The 16,689-nt window shown below is 33.4% G+C and overlaps 1 protein-coding gene across 1 annotated transcript; it reads left to right on the top strand.

The window, feature by feature from the left end:
* Positions 652-1,014, top strand: LOC108661148 (uncharacterized mitochondrial protein AtMg00820-like). The gene has a single exon (XM_018117039.1). The coding sequence runs from the start codon at positions 652-654 to the stop codon at positions 1,012-1,014; it is 363 nt and encodes a 120-aa protein (XP_017972528.1).

Here is a 16,689-nt window from a genome sequence, read left to right as displayed (position 1 = left end):
CTCTAGGTGAGGAAAATTAGTCAAGAGTTTCTAGATTATCTAACGGAACATGGTATTCTATCACAATGGAATCCACTTGGAACTCCACAACACAATGAAGTGTCAGAGAGGAGAAATCGAACCTTGTTGGAAATGGTTTGTTCCATGATGAGTAGGGCAGACCTTTCGATATCCTTTTAGGGATATGCACTAAAGACTGCTGCTTACCTTCTTAACAAGGTTCTAACCAAATCGATTGATAAGACACCATATGAGACGTGGTACAGAAAAAGGCCAAACTTGTCTTATACAAGGATTCGAGGATGTACAGCTTATGTAAAATGTGCATCATCTGTTAAGCTTGGAGCTAGATCAGACAAATGCAAGTTTGTAGGGTATGCTAAACAAACTGTAGGATACTATTTTTACAATCCCAACGAGCAAAAGGTGTTTATCTCGAAACATGCCACTTTCTTAGAAAAAGAGTTTTTACTTGAAGGGATTAGTGGGAGTAAAATAATTCTTGAAGAGGTTCAAGAACCATAAACTGACATCCCTTTGGAACCTGAGTCAACAGTTGAAGCATTGGATGCTCAAACCAGCACTCAAGAAACATAAGTGCTCCGTAGATCTACAAGATAGAGACAACTTCTAGAGAGATATAGATTTATGATGGAAAGAGATGCTTTGCCAATTGACAAAGAGCCTACTACTTATGAGGAGGCAATATTTGATATTGATTCTGATAAGTGGCTAGAGGCCACGAAATTCGAAACGGATGCCAAGCATGTCAACCAAGTATGGACTTTGGTTGATGCACCTGAAAGGGTAAAACCCATAGGATACAAATGGGTCTTTAAGAGAAAGATTGACATGGATGGTAATGTACAAACATACAAGGCTAGGTTGGTTGCTAAAGGTTACAACCAAGTTGAAGGAATCGATTATGAGGAAACCTTATCACCTATGGCCATGATTAAATCCATTAGGATTTTGCTTGCTATTGCTGCATATTATGATTATGAGATATGGTAGATGGATGTAAAGACAGCATTCCTTAACAGGAATTTTCAAGAGGAAGTGTATATGACACAACCTAAAGGTTTTTACATCTAAAGAGAATCAGCATAAAGTATGAAAACTCCAAAAGTCCATTTACGGGCTAAAGCAAGCATCTAGGAGTTGGAACATTAGATTTGATGAAACTATTAAAGAATATGATTTCATCAAGAATCCTGATGATCCATGTGTTTAAAAAAAGGTAAATGGACAAGCAGTTGTATTTTTAGTACTTTATGTTGATGATATACTATTAATAGGAAATGATATACCGATGCTACAGATTGTCAAAATCTGGCTATCCAAACAATTCTCCATGAAGGATTTGGGAGAAGCGACCTATGTTCTAGGAATAAGGATCTATAGAGATAAATCAAAGAGGCTGTTAGGATTGTCCCAATCCATTTATATAGACAAGGTGCTAAAGAGGTTTAGCATGACCGAGTCTAAAAAGGGACACTTGCCTATGTCACATGGCATTCATCTCTCAAAGGATATGTGTCCAAAGACACAAGATGAGAGGATGAGGATTGATAGGATATCGTATGCATCGGCTATAGGATCCATCATGTATGCCATGTTATGTACTAGACTAGATGTGGCGTATGCTTTGAGTGTCATGAGCAAATACGAATCAAATCCAGGTGAGAATCACTGGATTGCTGTGAAAAATATCCTTAAGAACTTACGAAGAACTAAGGATGTTTTCTTAGTTTATGAAGGGGTTGAACTCCAAGTTAAAGGATATGGAGATGCTACATTCCAATCTGATAAGGATGACAGCAAACCGCAAAGTGGATTTATATTTACCATAAATGGCAGTGCTATTAGCTGGAAAAGTTCCAAGCAAGCAACAATTGTAGATTCTACAACCGAGGCTAAATACATCTCCGCGTTTGAGGTAGCAAAGGAGGGAGTTTGGATCAAGAAGTTCGTAACTTAACTTGGTGTGGTTCCTAGCATTGTTGATCTTGTAACTTTGTACTGTGACAACAATGAAGCCATTGCGCAAGCAAAGGAACCAAGGTCTCATCAACGATCTAAATATGTATTACGACGTTATCACTTGATCAGAGAAATCATTGGAAAAGGTGATATTAATATAGAGAGAGTACCCACGAAGGACAACTTAGCTAACCCTCTCACTAAAGTTCTGTCCTAGCAGTAACATGATCACCACTTGGAAGGCTTTGGTATTAGATACATGGGCGATTGGCTTTAGTGCTTGTGGGAGATTGTTAGTGTAAGCCCTGTAAGCCAATCGATTTTGTGCTTGTAAAACACTATATTAATTAGTCATATTTCATGTTAAATACATTACGGATATGTTATATAATGTATGAGGTATTTCTGTATCCATGAGTTTATTTGTAAAGAGTTATGAGAGACTTATGTAGATAAAGTCCTTGAAACATAATGGCCTTGCAAAGAAATTATAAAGGTTATAATTATGAGATTCTTATGCATCAAAGCCTTGTTCCTAAATATGTTCCTGGTCATTGTATTGTCGAGAATAAGGGCATTGACAATGCTTAAAGGCTAGTACATGCTAAGCCTCCTTAATTTAGAAGTAAACAATTGATCTTATAAGTGGAAGTATGTGAGATACTTGGGGATAGCATGTAGGTGCTTGTTAAGGAACAAGTTCACTGAACATGACCCGCTATGAGAGTTCCATTTGGTATTTCACTCAAGTGTCTACGAAAATACACTCATGGGTCAGTAGTGTAAGTAATCCTTAGACATGTGATACCAGGTCATCTTGTATGTGAATTGTCATGCTTTGATTTCACCTCTATGGGTCTAGAGATGACTAGATGCTTAAACAGGGTGCTTTTGGGTATGGCATGAAACATGCGAAGATGAATGAGTAGTCCAGAGAGGATTCATCATCCCAAGTGATTTGAAGGGGACATATCTCATTTGCTCCTGGCTTATATTGATTAAAAGTCCTTGGGCAAGGCAATCTTGATAGGTGAATATAGAAGCTGCAGGACTAATATGGATAAGTTAGAAAGTAGACATTGAGCCAGACTTTCTATTTATATGGGATATATGATGAAAGGATCGAAGTACACTGAGATACTATACATTGAAAGTTTAGTGAAATCATATTAACTCTCTTGACATTTGGGTGGTCATGATGCATTGCTAAATGTCACTCATGATCTATAAATATAAATATAAATTCTTAATTGAATTAATTTATATTTATAGCTAACATGTTGGGAACCTAATGGGTCACACACATAAGGTGAATTGTTGAAATTAATTTAAATTCAATTGGATGTGATCTAATTGATTTTATAGAGGCCTAATCCAATTAAGTATTGAGCTAAATCAAATATGATTTGATATAGTATTAAATAAAGGCCCAATTAGCCCAAGACATCTTATAATCCTTATTGGTTATAAAGTAGGTCAATTAACTCTATAAAAGAATTCCTTAACCACCTTTTAAATATATAGAAAAGTTCTATTTTATTTTCACATGTGTTGAGATAAGATCATAGCTAAAGAGAGAGAAACACGAGGAAGCTCAAAGTTGAGAGTTTGCTAGCACAAACTTCGGCTTAGGGATTCGCACATTCTTAGTGAAGAGATTTCAGTAAATCACTATGTGGATCACCATTAGAGGCAGGACAACTGTTCTACTGTGGTTTGATAAGTCCTAGTTGGTGTACAAAAGTTAAAATGAAAAGCCAAGGAGAACTCCACCAAAGAAAGCAGAATTTTAGGTATGTCAAAATTTCTTTTGTGGTTTTTCTAGATTAGTTTCAATTAAAGTGATCCATGGCTTTGGGGATTAAAATTTAATAATATTCTGCTGCGTATGATTTGTCTTAGCATGATTTAAATCCCTAACATAACATCCTTAGGGGAGATCCAAATGGCTCTAGAAAACTCTGTTGATGCTAAGGGTCAATGCATTAATATACCTCCTCTATTTGATAGATCAAACTAACCTTATTGAAGTACTAGAATGTCCATTTATATTAGGGCTTATGACTATGAGATTTGGGATGTCATTACTGATGGTCCTTTCATTCCTATGATTACAAATTCGGTGAATGGTGAGAAAACTCCCAAAGATAGAAATAAGTGAACTGAAGCTGAAATGAGGAGAGTACAAATGAAGTCTAAGGCCATGCACATTCTCACTTGTGCACTTGATTATAGAGAATACAATAGAGTGTTCATGTGCAAAAGTGCCAAGGAAATTTGAGAAAAATTAGAAGAGTTATATGGAGAAACAAAGGAGGAAAAGGCATTGGAAGACAAGTTTTGTGAGAATCAATGCTCAACAAGCAACATGGCAAATGCAAACAAGTAATCAAGTGAAGATAAATCCTCAAATCAAATTGAATTATGCATCATGGCTCTTGAAGAGATAAAGGTAACTTCTTCATCTTGTGAACTTAATTCATATGCTTTTGATAAATTGCATGATGCTTTTGAGTATTTAGCATTTAAGTTTGAGAAAATGAATATGAGGAACAAAAAAATTATTTCCATACTTGATGTTGGAAATGAATTTTTGATGAAAACAAAAATTGAGTTAGAAAAAGAAAATGAAAATTTGGAAAAGGATTTTAAAGCACACCAAAAGAAAATTGATATTTTGGAAAAAGGAAATTTTGATATGGAAATGAAATTTGAAGATTTATTGAATGAGAAACAGAGGGCTTCCATGAATTCCTCATCTTTCTGTAGTACCCCGTATTTTGATACGATAGCTAATAAAGTTTACAAATGCCAATTGAGGTTGATTACTGAGTTAAAAGGGTAATTCAGAAGTGAATCTGTGAAATCTCGATCTCCATAGGCACATAACTAGAAGTAGACACGATAATGAGGACCAGGGGTAATTTCATAATTTCGCTTGGTGAACTCCTACGAGTGGGTTTTTTTTATGTATTAAGGTCTAAATAGGCCTAAGGAATGAATGAATGATGTTTATGATGGTAAATAAATGAGGAAGATAAAAATATTGATAATTTCCACGATAGAGGCAAAGTGGTCATGTTGCATCTCGAGTCTAAATTTTTATGTTTTCATTAACCTGAGTATTTTTAGACTATTATGGACCTTGCCCCAGTGTCAAAAGAGTAAAAGGTTGAACAAAGGATGAGAGGAAGACAAAGTCACCATGTTAAGGGCATTTTGGTAATTTAAGTGAGAAATGGATAAACTTTAGATATAAATATCTAAAGCTCTAGCAATTTCTAGCAGCTTCCATCCATTTCTTCTTCCTTCCCATCTCATGTTTCTTCATCTCCATGGGAGCCTCCCATAAAGATTCCATAACTTTTTCTCTCTAGCTTCAATTTTCAAGCTTTTGAGCACTTCTTCATGAAACCTTTTGTTCTCTTTCACTCTCTCACCTTAAAACCCTTAAAAAGTCTTTGTTCAGCACTTTCTCTCACTAGTTGGAAATTTCAGAGATAGAGAAAGAGGGATTTTCCATGATAGCTTGAGTATTCTTGAGAAAAAATTCAACTACAAATCCACCAAGGTGAGTAATGAATGAGGATTGATTTTAGGTTGTTGATAATGGCTAGTAATTAGAGTTGTGAGTTGTTTTATTATTGAGGTTTGTTTATTTATTTCTAGTGATACTAGAGTAGAGAGAATAGATAGCTAATCGAAAGGAAATTGGAAGCTAGTTTGGAATAACAAGTAGAGCTTGATTTAAGAAATAGCTTTTAGAAATGTATTTATGCAAATTGGGTTGGTAGTGATGTTGTGTGTGTGTGTGATAGGTTCAAACGAGGCCTCACATGTCTATTTGAAGCAATAATCGAAGTTAGAATCGATTAAAGAATCAACAAGACCGGTGAGTGAACTTGCATTTCAAAATTGTTTTGGGAATGTGAATGTATTTACACAAAACATTTGAATGATTTTAACCAACTTTTCTTTAAAAATGTGTGCCGGGGAACAAGCCCTTGATAAAATGTTTTGATGCTGCTAAAATATGAAATGTGCAAAAGGATGAATCCATGTGCTCCTATATTATGTTGGTATGTATATATATATATGAATAATGTTGTGTAATGATATTGACCTGGCTATGTGTGAGTAGGGAGTGCGCATAAGCCGATGATGATGATGACCCAGCTATGTGCGAGTAGGGAGTGCGCATAAGTAGATGATGATGATGACCCGACTATGACGATGAATGAAGTGGGGTGGTGTACTTGTTGATATATGTTTATATATGTATATGTGATAGCAAGTTTATGATTATAATATGTGATTGTTTTGAATGTTGATAACTTGATTATTGTCATTGTGTTCACTTTGATGTGCAATATGGTAGGGATGAATTTTGTGACATGTGAAAACCCATTATTTGTCAATTGCCCTGTATCTCACTGCAGCGGGAATGCATTCTCACTGCAGCAAGAAACTCTCGGGTGGTGGGGGCATAAACCAGCCCTGTTTCTCGCTGCAGCGAGAAACTCTCAGGTTCTGATGCAGTTCTTTCAATTTGATGAAGATTTTGACCACCTTCCCGTCATAACTAGGCAAAGTGGTAAACATCAAAGTTGTAGCCCTACAACTTAGATTTCTAATGGTCTAAAAATCAGGTTCATTGAAAGTCTGTACTAAGAGATATTCTAGGAAAACTAAAACACATGTAAACTAACACTATTTCTCGCTGCAGCAAGAAACTTTATGTTTTGGTCACCCGAATCTCGCTGCAATGAGAAACTTGCTGCCATGCTTGCTACCTTGCTTCATTTTGACCTACTTTTCACCCATTTAAGTTCATGGATTGATCTTGGGTTTGTGAAACACTATGAGGGTATTAAACAAAGTTTGAAATAAGGGGTTTTTAGTAAGAAATTAAATTAACTGCATTGTTTTTGTAACAAGTGCATCATGATTTCCAAATTCTTCCTATTGATTGCTTGTTCCCTTCTTATGTTCACTCACTGAGTTTATACTCACGTTTTTAAACTTCATGTTTTCAGATTCAAAGGTAGTTGGGACCTAGATTGAGTGGCAAACATATGCTCGCCTTCTTGATAGGTACTATGGCCTCTCAGTAGTTGTACCCTCACCCACGATCACTCCGCTGATGGTCAAGAGTCGTGTGATTGTGTATACATATAAGTAATATAGACCACTCAAATTCATGTTAGAAAAATCAAATATGTATATTTGATTACTGAAGCCACTATAACATGGCAAATGAGTGATACTATGTTAGCATAATACAATTGTGAGTATTGGATTACTATAAAATGTTATTGAAATATTTTTAGTTGAGAATTACAATATGGGTTTGAGAAATAATGGTTTGGAATGATGATCGGGATTGCATAAATAGGCTTGCTTGGGCTTAGTGGGCTATGCCCATTGGGCTCATGCGCCGGTCATAGCCTAGAATTTGGGTTGTGACACTTCCAAAATGACCAGATACAATCATTGCACATTTTATAGTCATTGTTCATGCAATTGTCCAATTAAAAAATGTGTGCCTTACAAATTTAGACAAGTGTGGGTTCCAAAAGGAACTTTATGCAACGAGACTAACTTTTAAGGATCGAAATCAATTTGGATACTAAAGATCAAATGAAAAATGTCTCTTGTAGGTGTGCTAGACCAAGGAGGAACAATTCTTGTAGAATAGATGTTCTCTAGTCAGACGTAAAGGAAAATGCGTGATTTCTATGCTAAATTATTTTTAATGAGAATCTTGACTGCTTATTTGTTGAATGTTTCATTCATTTGGATTGGTTTCTAAAATTGTTTGCTTTTCTACATTGAAAATTTTAGTTGCCTATTCTTGTGTGAATATTAAGTGCATAATTCTTTAAGCTTTATTGATCAATCTTGGCTATTCAACTTGATTTGGTATGATACATGCTATAAGTTGCAAGGAATAATCTAAAGATTGAGTATGTACTTATATTTGATCTCGAATATATCATCATTCTTATTTTGGGAAAATTGTTTTATTAAGATTGCTTGATTATAGAAAATTGTTTCTATAAAATTTGCTTATGTTTTGTGAAATTGTTTCCATACTACTTCTTTGAGGAAAAATGATTTTTGAGCATAATTTTGAAACATAAAAGGTTGGATAATGTGATAGAAATATGAGCATACTTGATGACTTACACTCACAACTATTCAACTAGCCTAAAATAAGAAAAATTGAGTTAAAAAAAATTGTCCTTGATTTCCTTGTGTCTAGCATAAGTTGACCATTTGAACAATCTTGATCTACATTCTAGACCTTGCTTGAATAGTTCAAGATGGTTGATAATGAGCTTGAAAGTTTTGACTACTTTGATTGGTATTTTTAAAGCAAAATGAGCTTAAATGGGAAAAATGTTGCCATCCTTTAAGTCTAGAATGATTATGAATTGAACAAGTTTATTTCGCAATGAAAATACTAATGACTTGTACTTATTGGATGTGCATGCTTGCTTGTTAGCTTGAATGGTCGTAAGGGCATTTTTGGAACATGATTATGAAATATTTGCAAATGACCCTTCACATGCAAAAACATGATTCATTATGCTTCTTACACATTTCATAAATCATTTAAAGCATAATTGAACAAAATTGAGTGATATTGAGCTCATGATTTTTCACAAAGCATGTCTAATCTAGAATGTTTCAAATTCAAAAGTTTGCAAAGAAAGATTAAATCTTTATCAACTGATTTTCTTGGAAAATCCTTTTATCCTTCTTGATTGAAAATGATTTATTATTTCTTTATTTTTAATGATATAGCATGGTTGAGCAAACTTGATTTGATATATTTATATAAATTGCACAAATTCAATGTTGCTTGGTATTGCCCTCATGATTGGTGAAATTGATTAAAAGGGTTTTCTTAAGCATGATTTTGAGTGTGATAATTTGGTGTTGATGGCATTTTTCAAGCAAAAGAACAAATCTTCTTGTAATGCTTGAGGCTATAATGATTTCAATGATATAAAACTTGAACAAGTGTGCCTCATGTTGAAAATGCTATTATAACTTGATCTTATTGCAAATAAATGCTTGAATAACCTCAAGGGCATTTTTATCCACATGTTGGAAAATTGTACAAAATGCTAAATTTGATGCTTATTATGCTTAAACATTGTTTAAATGCTTGTTGAACATGTTATAAGTCATAGTCACGCTTCATGATGTAAATTGAATATGTTTGAGTATATTAGGACATGATTCTTCAAATGAGCATTTCAACTTTTTAGCACTTGTGAACAATGAGCAATAAAAGCCAAAATTTGAGTTCAAATGTTTTTCTTGAAGAATCTTTGATCATACATGTCCAAATGACGTTTTAATGTGGTTGAAATGAAATTCTAAATTGTTCTCACACAAATCCATGTTTTGAGCTCATTATACTTTGGAACATTGCTTGTTTTGCACCTTTTTCTGGCTTTTCAATTTGCAGGAATCAAGTATAATTGACTCCTTAGCATAGCTAGTCCACTATTGTAGAAGAAAATGCAAACAATGCAGTTGGAATAATAAAAAGTGGACCCAAGGAATATGTAGTCGACTCTTGTGTGCTTTAAAGCCAAAATGTACAAGTTTTGTGTTCCAAAATATTTTTTTACTTTACTTCTTGTCCATTGCAATATTTTCTTTCCTGAATTTCCTTTTCAAAGACGATTCTTGACTCTTAAAAACATGCATTATAAATACTTTCATGATCATTTGGTGCAAGTAAATGATTTTGAAATTGCTAAACTTGCTGAAAAATGGAAAAACTTTCTTGATTGCTTAAATCTACTACTCCCAAGGATGGCACTCATATTGATTCCATAAATTCTCATGTATTTACAATGAAAAATAGAAATATGAGAAATTGTTCATCAATGCTTGAATTTGTTAATCCAATTGGATTTTCATGTGCATATATAGAAAATATCTTCTCATGAAAATTGAAATGTTCAAATGCTAGTCTATGAACAATTCTTGAAATATATTTTACTTTTGTGCTCAAATGATTGTTTCAAAATTGATTTCTTGATTATGCATACAAATTCGATTAGGATGAACTCATTGAACTTAATGAAAATATTCTTGATTCATCTACTATATTGGTCAAGACACATGCTTATATGATTTTTCTTTATGCTTGACCTTAAGGTTTGAAGTCTAAGACTTGACTTTAGCTATGCATTTGAATATGAATTTAATTGTCAAATTTGATCATGGCATATATTGTGAGATGACATAGTTGAAATTTATTTTGAATATGCATTTAAATTTTAACTATGTCTTCATTGAGCCTTAATGTTTACATGATCTAAAGATTTTGTGTGAATCCAACTTTGGCTTATAGGTCACCATAAACAACTTGACATTTCAAATAAAATATGGCCTATAGCTTTAGTTAACAATGAATGCCTAATGTGCTTTGATTAAATATCTTTTTCTTGAATCTTGATAATTGGTATTCATTGATGATTGAATGTTCACTTTGAATATATTCATGAGTTGAGTGCTTTACTTTCAATATTTTATAACAATTGATATCACTCATGAATCATGAATTATTGAGAAATTGCATGTACTTTGAACTTCAGTGGTTGCATATTTTTTCAATGGGTATATGTCTATATTGAACTCACGCTTGCATTTTGATGAACAAAATTGGAATCATGATTAAGGAAGATAACCATGTTATTTCCTGTAATCATGTTTGTGCTTGTTTGATCATAACTTTCATACATGATTGCAATAAATGCAAAATGCTTTAGTCATGCTTCATTAATAATGATATGCCTTTTGTGAAAGTTCTCCTTGAATTGACAATTTCATATATAATTTGAAGAATACATCTTGCTATGCTTGCCTTAAAATGACTTTGTAAAGCCTGACCTTATAAAATACTTTTCATGACATACATGTGATGATAGCATGATTGCATGCTAGGAGAATCCCAAAAAATTTACAAAAGTAGGTATTGTACCTAGAGTTACAACAAAGTTGATTTAAGCCTCGAACTAGATCAAATAAAGATTTTAGGGTAAAATTGAAAATTTTACAGTCCAAGAATGATTTTAAATGGTGATTTGGTGTTCGAGGATCGATTTGGAGTCAAATTGGAATTTTCATGACTTAGGGGCAAAATGATCATTTTGGCACCCGAGGTTAAGATGTGAGTGTTGGATGAAATTTTTGACTAAAATTGATCAAGATTGACTATTTAGAACATAATTTGAGTTTGAGAAGTGAAAAATTTTAATTCTGACATTTTTTCGAGCATAGGGGTAAAATAGTCATTTCGCCACCCTAGGGGCAAAATTATAATTTTACACCACCCGACACTTGTCCAGCACATGGATTTTATCCAATATTATTATGGATAATTGAAGGAATTTAAGTGGTGGAGAGAGAAAGCTTAATAGTTAAGAAATTACAAATGGACCAATAATGTGGTGACATGTGTCAAGTTTATATCCATTATTTATTTAGCTTTAACATAAGCATGAAATCAGCCTATTTTCTTTCATATGGCCGACCAAACCAAGAACAAAGAAGAACAAAGGGAGAAAAGAAAAACAAAAACCCTAGGTGAAGAATTTCAAGAGAAAAGTGTGGGAAATTCAAGGAAACAAGTGACAAAAGGTAAAATTTCTTGATTTTGACTTGTGATCTACCTTTCCCATGCATTTCTCCTCATTTTTCATGGTTAAATTACATGTTTTCATGATGAATTCATGGCTGGTCGAAATGGGTATGGAGAGAGAATGATGTTAGATTGATTTGACTCTAAGTTATGTTAGTCTTTTTAGTTAGTTTACCATGTCTAGAAACAAAACAACAAGAGTTCATATTCCCCACCACCCATCAATGGCCGAACCTACCTTGTGTTGAGTGAGGATGAATTTGATTTTTATTTTAAGAGAATTGGTTAGAAAATGATGAATTATGGTGTGGAAAAGTAGTAGGAAAAATCACGGTGTTAATGCACCATTATTGATCAAAAATTTTAAGAAGAAAAGTGAAGATAGTTTTGCCAAATTTTAGGTTATTTGACTTAAGTTTGGTGAATTAAGATATTGGAAAAGAAATGGAGCAATTTGGAGCTAAATTGGACGCGTTGGCCAATTAATCGGATGATAAGACGAATTAGGCCAATACCGAATTCAGATGGGCACTCGTGCATTTTGCATTCCATATCATGCATTAGTAGTTTAAATTAATTTAAATTCAATTTAGTACCAATGAAGTAAGTTTCTCGATTTTGTACTGTGTTAAGGTGGTGAGTCCTCCGATAAAGGCAAGGAAATTACACTCAAGGACCAATAGTCTGAGTACTTCAAAAATCCCCACTCTAGACATCGTGAGTAACCTTATCATCATTTTAATTATCTAAAGCATGTTTTAACTCGATTTTGGTGAAATTTTATGAAAAATGGGTTAAATGGCTAATTTTAGGTTTTATAAACAAAAATGTGTTTAAATGAAAAGATTTTATAAATTGTCTTGAAAAGAAATAACAATTTTGAAAATAGAGTAATTGGAGACCACCAGTATGTTGTAAATTTATGATTGGAAATTGATGGCTTATGTTATATTGTTATTGTGTTGGCAAGACTGGCTGGGCTGTGTTTTATGAATTGTATGAATTGTTTTATTTTACCCTTGCAGGCTAGGTAGTAAAATATTAGCCCTGTCATACTGTCAAAATTTTATTGTATGGTGGGTTTAGCTTGCTACAGTAGGCGGATTCTGTGGACTAGCCTATTAGAGGGGCACGAAATTCGGATATATATATATGTACCTCGGTCAGAGAGGCGTGTAGGGTATCTCCTGAGGTATGGTTAGAGTTCACGTCACGTCGAACCACCTCGTGATGATGAACACTGCCAACGCTAAGGAACGACTATGTTTTTCAAACTAATAATTTGTTTACGTGTATATGAAATTTTTAAACAGCCTTAGCGGACTCGGTTAGATGCCTCGGTCAAGGTATCCCCGAGAATGATTTTGGTAGGAGCCAAGCTTTTAAAATACTCATAAACCATGTTGATTATTTAAATGAAATGAGTATTTATGTTATGAAGAACATATTTAGATGAAATGTTTTAATAGTCTCTTTTTACTCGACTTTAGATATTTTAAATGATGTTTGTTTACTCGTTGGGATTTTATAATCTCACCACTCTCCTTTCCATCCATTTCAGGCTCAGAATAGACTGTAGATAGCTGATCTCATCGAGGACTACCACTGGACTTGCATTTTCCACACTGTAGGTTCACAGTCCTCTTTACTTTTGTTTATTCGGGGGCCCACTTGTTATTGTAAATTAAATTAAATACTCTAGCTTACTGTACTACAGTATGTATGAATTTATTTAACTTTTACGCTATAAAAATTATTTACGTATAACTCTAAAAATATTATTTTATAAGAAAATATAATATTTTACTTAATATTTCTTTTATTTTCTTGTTACATCCAAATAATCGAAATTTCGTTTTAAATGAAGATTTTAGACTTTAAAACTCATTTTTGATTATGAATTATGTGTTTTGTACTTGTATATTACATTTTAGTCAGTTTCGAACTTTTTAGGGGAAAAACGACTAAAATACCCTAGTGTGACAAAAATTATTATTTTATTTATTTTCAGTTGGAAACAGCTTAAAATCTTTTAGAACATGATTTTCGGCAACGATTACTCACAGGGGAAATGAGATACTGATATTAAGCCTTGCGGGGTCCTGTTCGGCATTCCGAGTAATGAATGTCTATCAGGATACCGCGATAATTGTCATGGGCTCGAGCAGAGTACCGGGTCGTGACAGACTTGGATGAATGACGCTTGAAAATGATTTGGAAGAATACTCGCTAAGAATGCTTAATGATGATATTTTTTAATTTCTCCTTGAGTTGCTATTTTTGTATATGAATTAGGGAATTTTTTGGAAATGCTTGAGTGAAACTTCTTGGCTGATTGATATTGGGAATAAATAATGAATGTTTGATGATGATTGATAATACTTGATGATAATTGAGAATAGTGCTTGAAGACTAATGATATGTTAGACATGCCTAAGAACTACATGGCAAATGCTTCTTGAAAATATGAGTATGTTGAACATCTATTTAAATGCTCATACTTTTTTGGTTCCATGAATACTTGAGTATTAGGGAAATAAATTGGATATCCATATGAATGCTCATTTATTCTAGGCTCATGTTTCCTCTCCTAATATTTGATCTATTGGGGATTTCTAACAATTTTTGTTGAGCTTATGATTTCTTAAAAAGGAGTCAATCATTGTCATTGATATCATAACGAATTAAGATCTTCAACAACAATGTTTGATGAGAATTCAACATTTGGTGTTCTTCGCTACCGGTAAGATATTTCAAAACACCAAAATAGATATTGTGCCTTATATCGCCTCTCACTTAAACTTGAATGCTGAAATGCATAATTGGTATCAAGCCTTAAATTTTCTCAACTAGTGTCTAGCTTTAAAATTAGCATCAAGCTTTATAATTGTCTCTCCTCTCTTGAGCTTTAAATTTAATCATATTTTTCCTAAATATTTTGAGCCTTGAAGTTGATATGCCTGGAATGCTTAATGATAAGGGAAGTCTTTACTAGTGCTTTACTAATTGATATAATGAGCTTTAAAAAGATTCCATCTCTCATAATTGATATTGTGCTTTTACAAAAGGGGAGATTTTACTTATATCTATCAATTGGTATATTGAGCTTTAACACTTGGTATTGGAGTTCAAACATGGCTTATGTTGTAAAGCCCGACCTTATAAAATACTTGACACGACACACATGTGATGGATAGCATGTTTACATACTAGGAGAGCCACGAAAAATCGATAAAAGTCGATACTGTACCTAGAGGTACAATAAAGTTGATCTAAGCCTCGAACTAGGTCAAACAGGGGTTTTAAGGTTAAATTCAAAATTTTACAGTTCATGAATGACTTCAAATGGTGATTCGGAGTTCGAGCATCAATTCGGAGTCAAATCAAAATTTTCACTAACTAGGCGCAAAATGGTAATTTTGCCACCTGAGGATAAAAAATTGGAATATTGGAAGAAGTTTTTGATCAAGATTGATCACATTTGACTCATTGGAGTATAATTTGAGGTTGATAAGTGAAAAAGTTGTAATTTCAGTATTTTGGAGCATAGGAGCAAAATGGTAATTTTACCTCCCTAAGGGCTAAACAGTAATTTTCCACCACCAAGACAGTTGTCCAGCACATTGTCTTCCTTTATCCTCATTTGACCTTTGACTAATCATGTGGTGGAGAATGGAAGCATAATTATTAAAGTATAAAAAAGAAAAATAGACTAATAAGCATGTGACACGTGTCAAGCAAGAATATTTTATTATTTTCTATAAAAATCAGCCCATATTTATCCCATTCTTCTTCTCCATATTCGGTCAAGACAAAGGAAAGAAAGGAAAAACTAGAACAAACCCTAGATAAGAGAATTTCAAGAAAAATTGTGGAAATTTCAAGGAATCAAGCAAGATAAGGTATGATTTTTTAATTTTTACTTGAGATCTAGCATACCCATGCTTTATTTCTTATTTCCATGGCCGAAAATTGAGTTGGCATGATGAAACCCACGAAGGCTGAATTCTAGAGAGAGTGAGTTTGGTGATGGTTTGGTTAGATTTTAAGTTATATGGATGTTTTCAATGATTTATGGTGTTTAGTGTAAGAATCAAGCTTGAAAATCACCCATTCCTTATGTGTTCTTCATTGGTCAAATTTTCTAGGGAGGATATTGTGGCTGAAATTGATGATATTTCATGATATTTTGGTGATATTTGATGTTTGGTGAGGCTAGAAAATAAATGGGAAATTTTGGTGTGAAAATCTGAATTTTTGCTCAACGTATAGACATGTGTGATTATTGACCCGGGATTGATAAATTGAATCTCATTCATACTCACTGAGGTAATTTAGGTATAATTGGAGTGTAGAAAGTGAGAAGAATTGATTTAAAGTTAAATTGGAGATTTTAACCGATTAGACCGAGTATAGTGTGACTTAGGTCGAATATCACATTTAAGCGATTAATCAGACATTTTGCATCCCATCGCATGCATTCATTTAGAATTAGAGAGCTTGAAATAGTTTATGACAAATTGACACAAATTATTGAATTTTGTGTCATGTGTGATGTATAGGTGGTGAGCTATTTGATAAGGATAAAGATATTACACCAAAGACCGGGACTAGGAGTATTTCTACTCCTGATACTGTGAGCAACCTTATCATCATCATAATTATCTAACGTATGCTTTATTCGATTTTGTGAATTTCATGAAAAATGAATTAAATGATAATTTTTTCGATTTTATAAACAAAATGTGATTTAATGAAAATGATTTTAGAAAATTGTTTTAAAATTGAATGATGGTTTGAAATTAGAGTAACTGGAGACCACTTGAGGTGTTGTAAATTTAAGATTTGAATTGATGGCTTATGTTAATGTGTTGGCATTATTGGCTGGGTTGTGTTTTTGTGAACTGTATGAATTGCTCTGTTTTACATTTACAGGTTGGATAGTATTATATTAGCCATGTCATGCTGTCAAAATTTTATTGTATGGTGGGTTTAACCTGCTGCAGGGAGTGGGTTTTCTGTTGACCAGCCTATTA

This window comes from Theobroma cacao, chromosome 3 (assembly GCF_000208745.1).
Source record: "Theobroma cacao cultivar B97-61/B2 chromosome 3, Criollo_cocoa_genome_V2, whole genome shotgun sequence".
Taxonomy (NCBI): domain Eukaryota; kingdom Viridiplantae; phylum Streptophyta; class Magnoliopsida; order Malvales; family Malvaceae; genus Theobroma; species Theobroma cacao.
This window is presented reverse-complemented; position numbering and strand designations above follow the sequence as displayed.

What these genes read in the sequence shown, in the direction of transcription:
- LOC108661148 (XM_018117039.1), top strand. Translation starts at nt 652, where the DNA reads ATGGAAAGAGATGCTTTGCCAATTGACAAAGAGCCTACTACTTATGAG.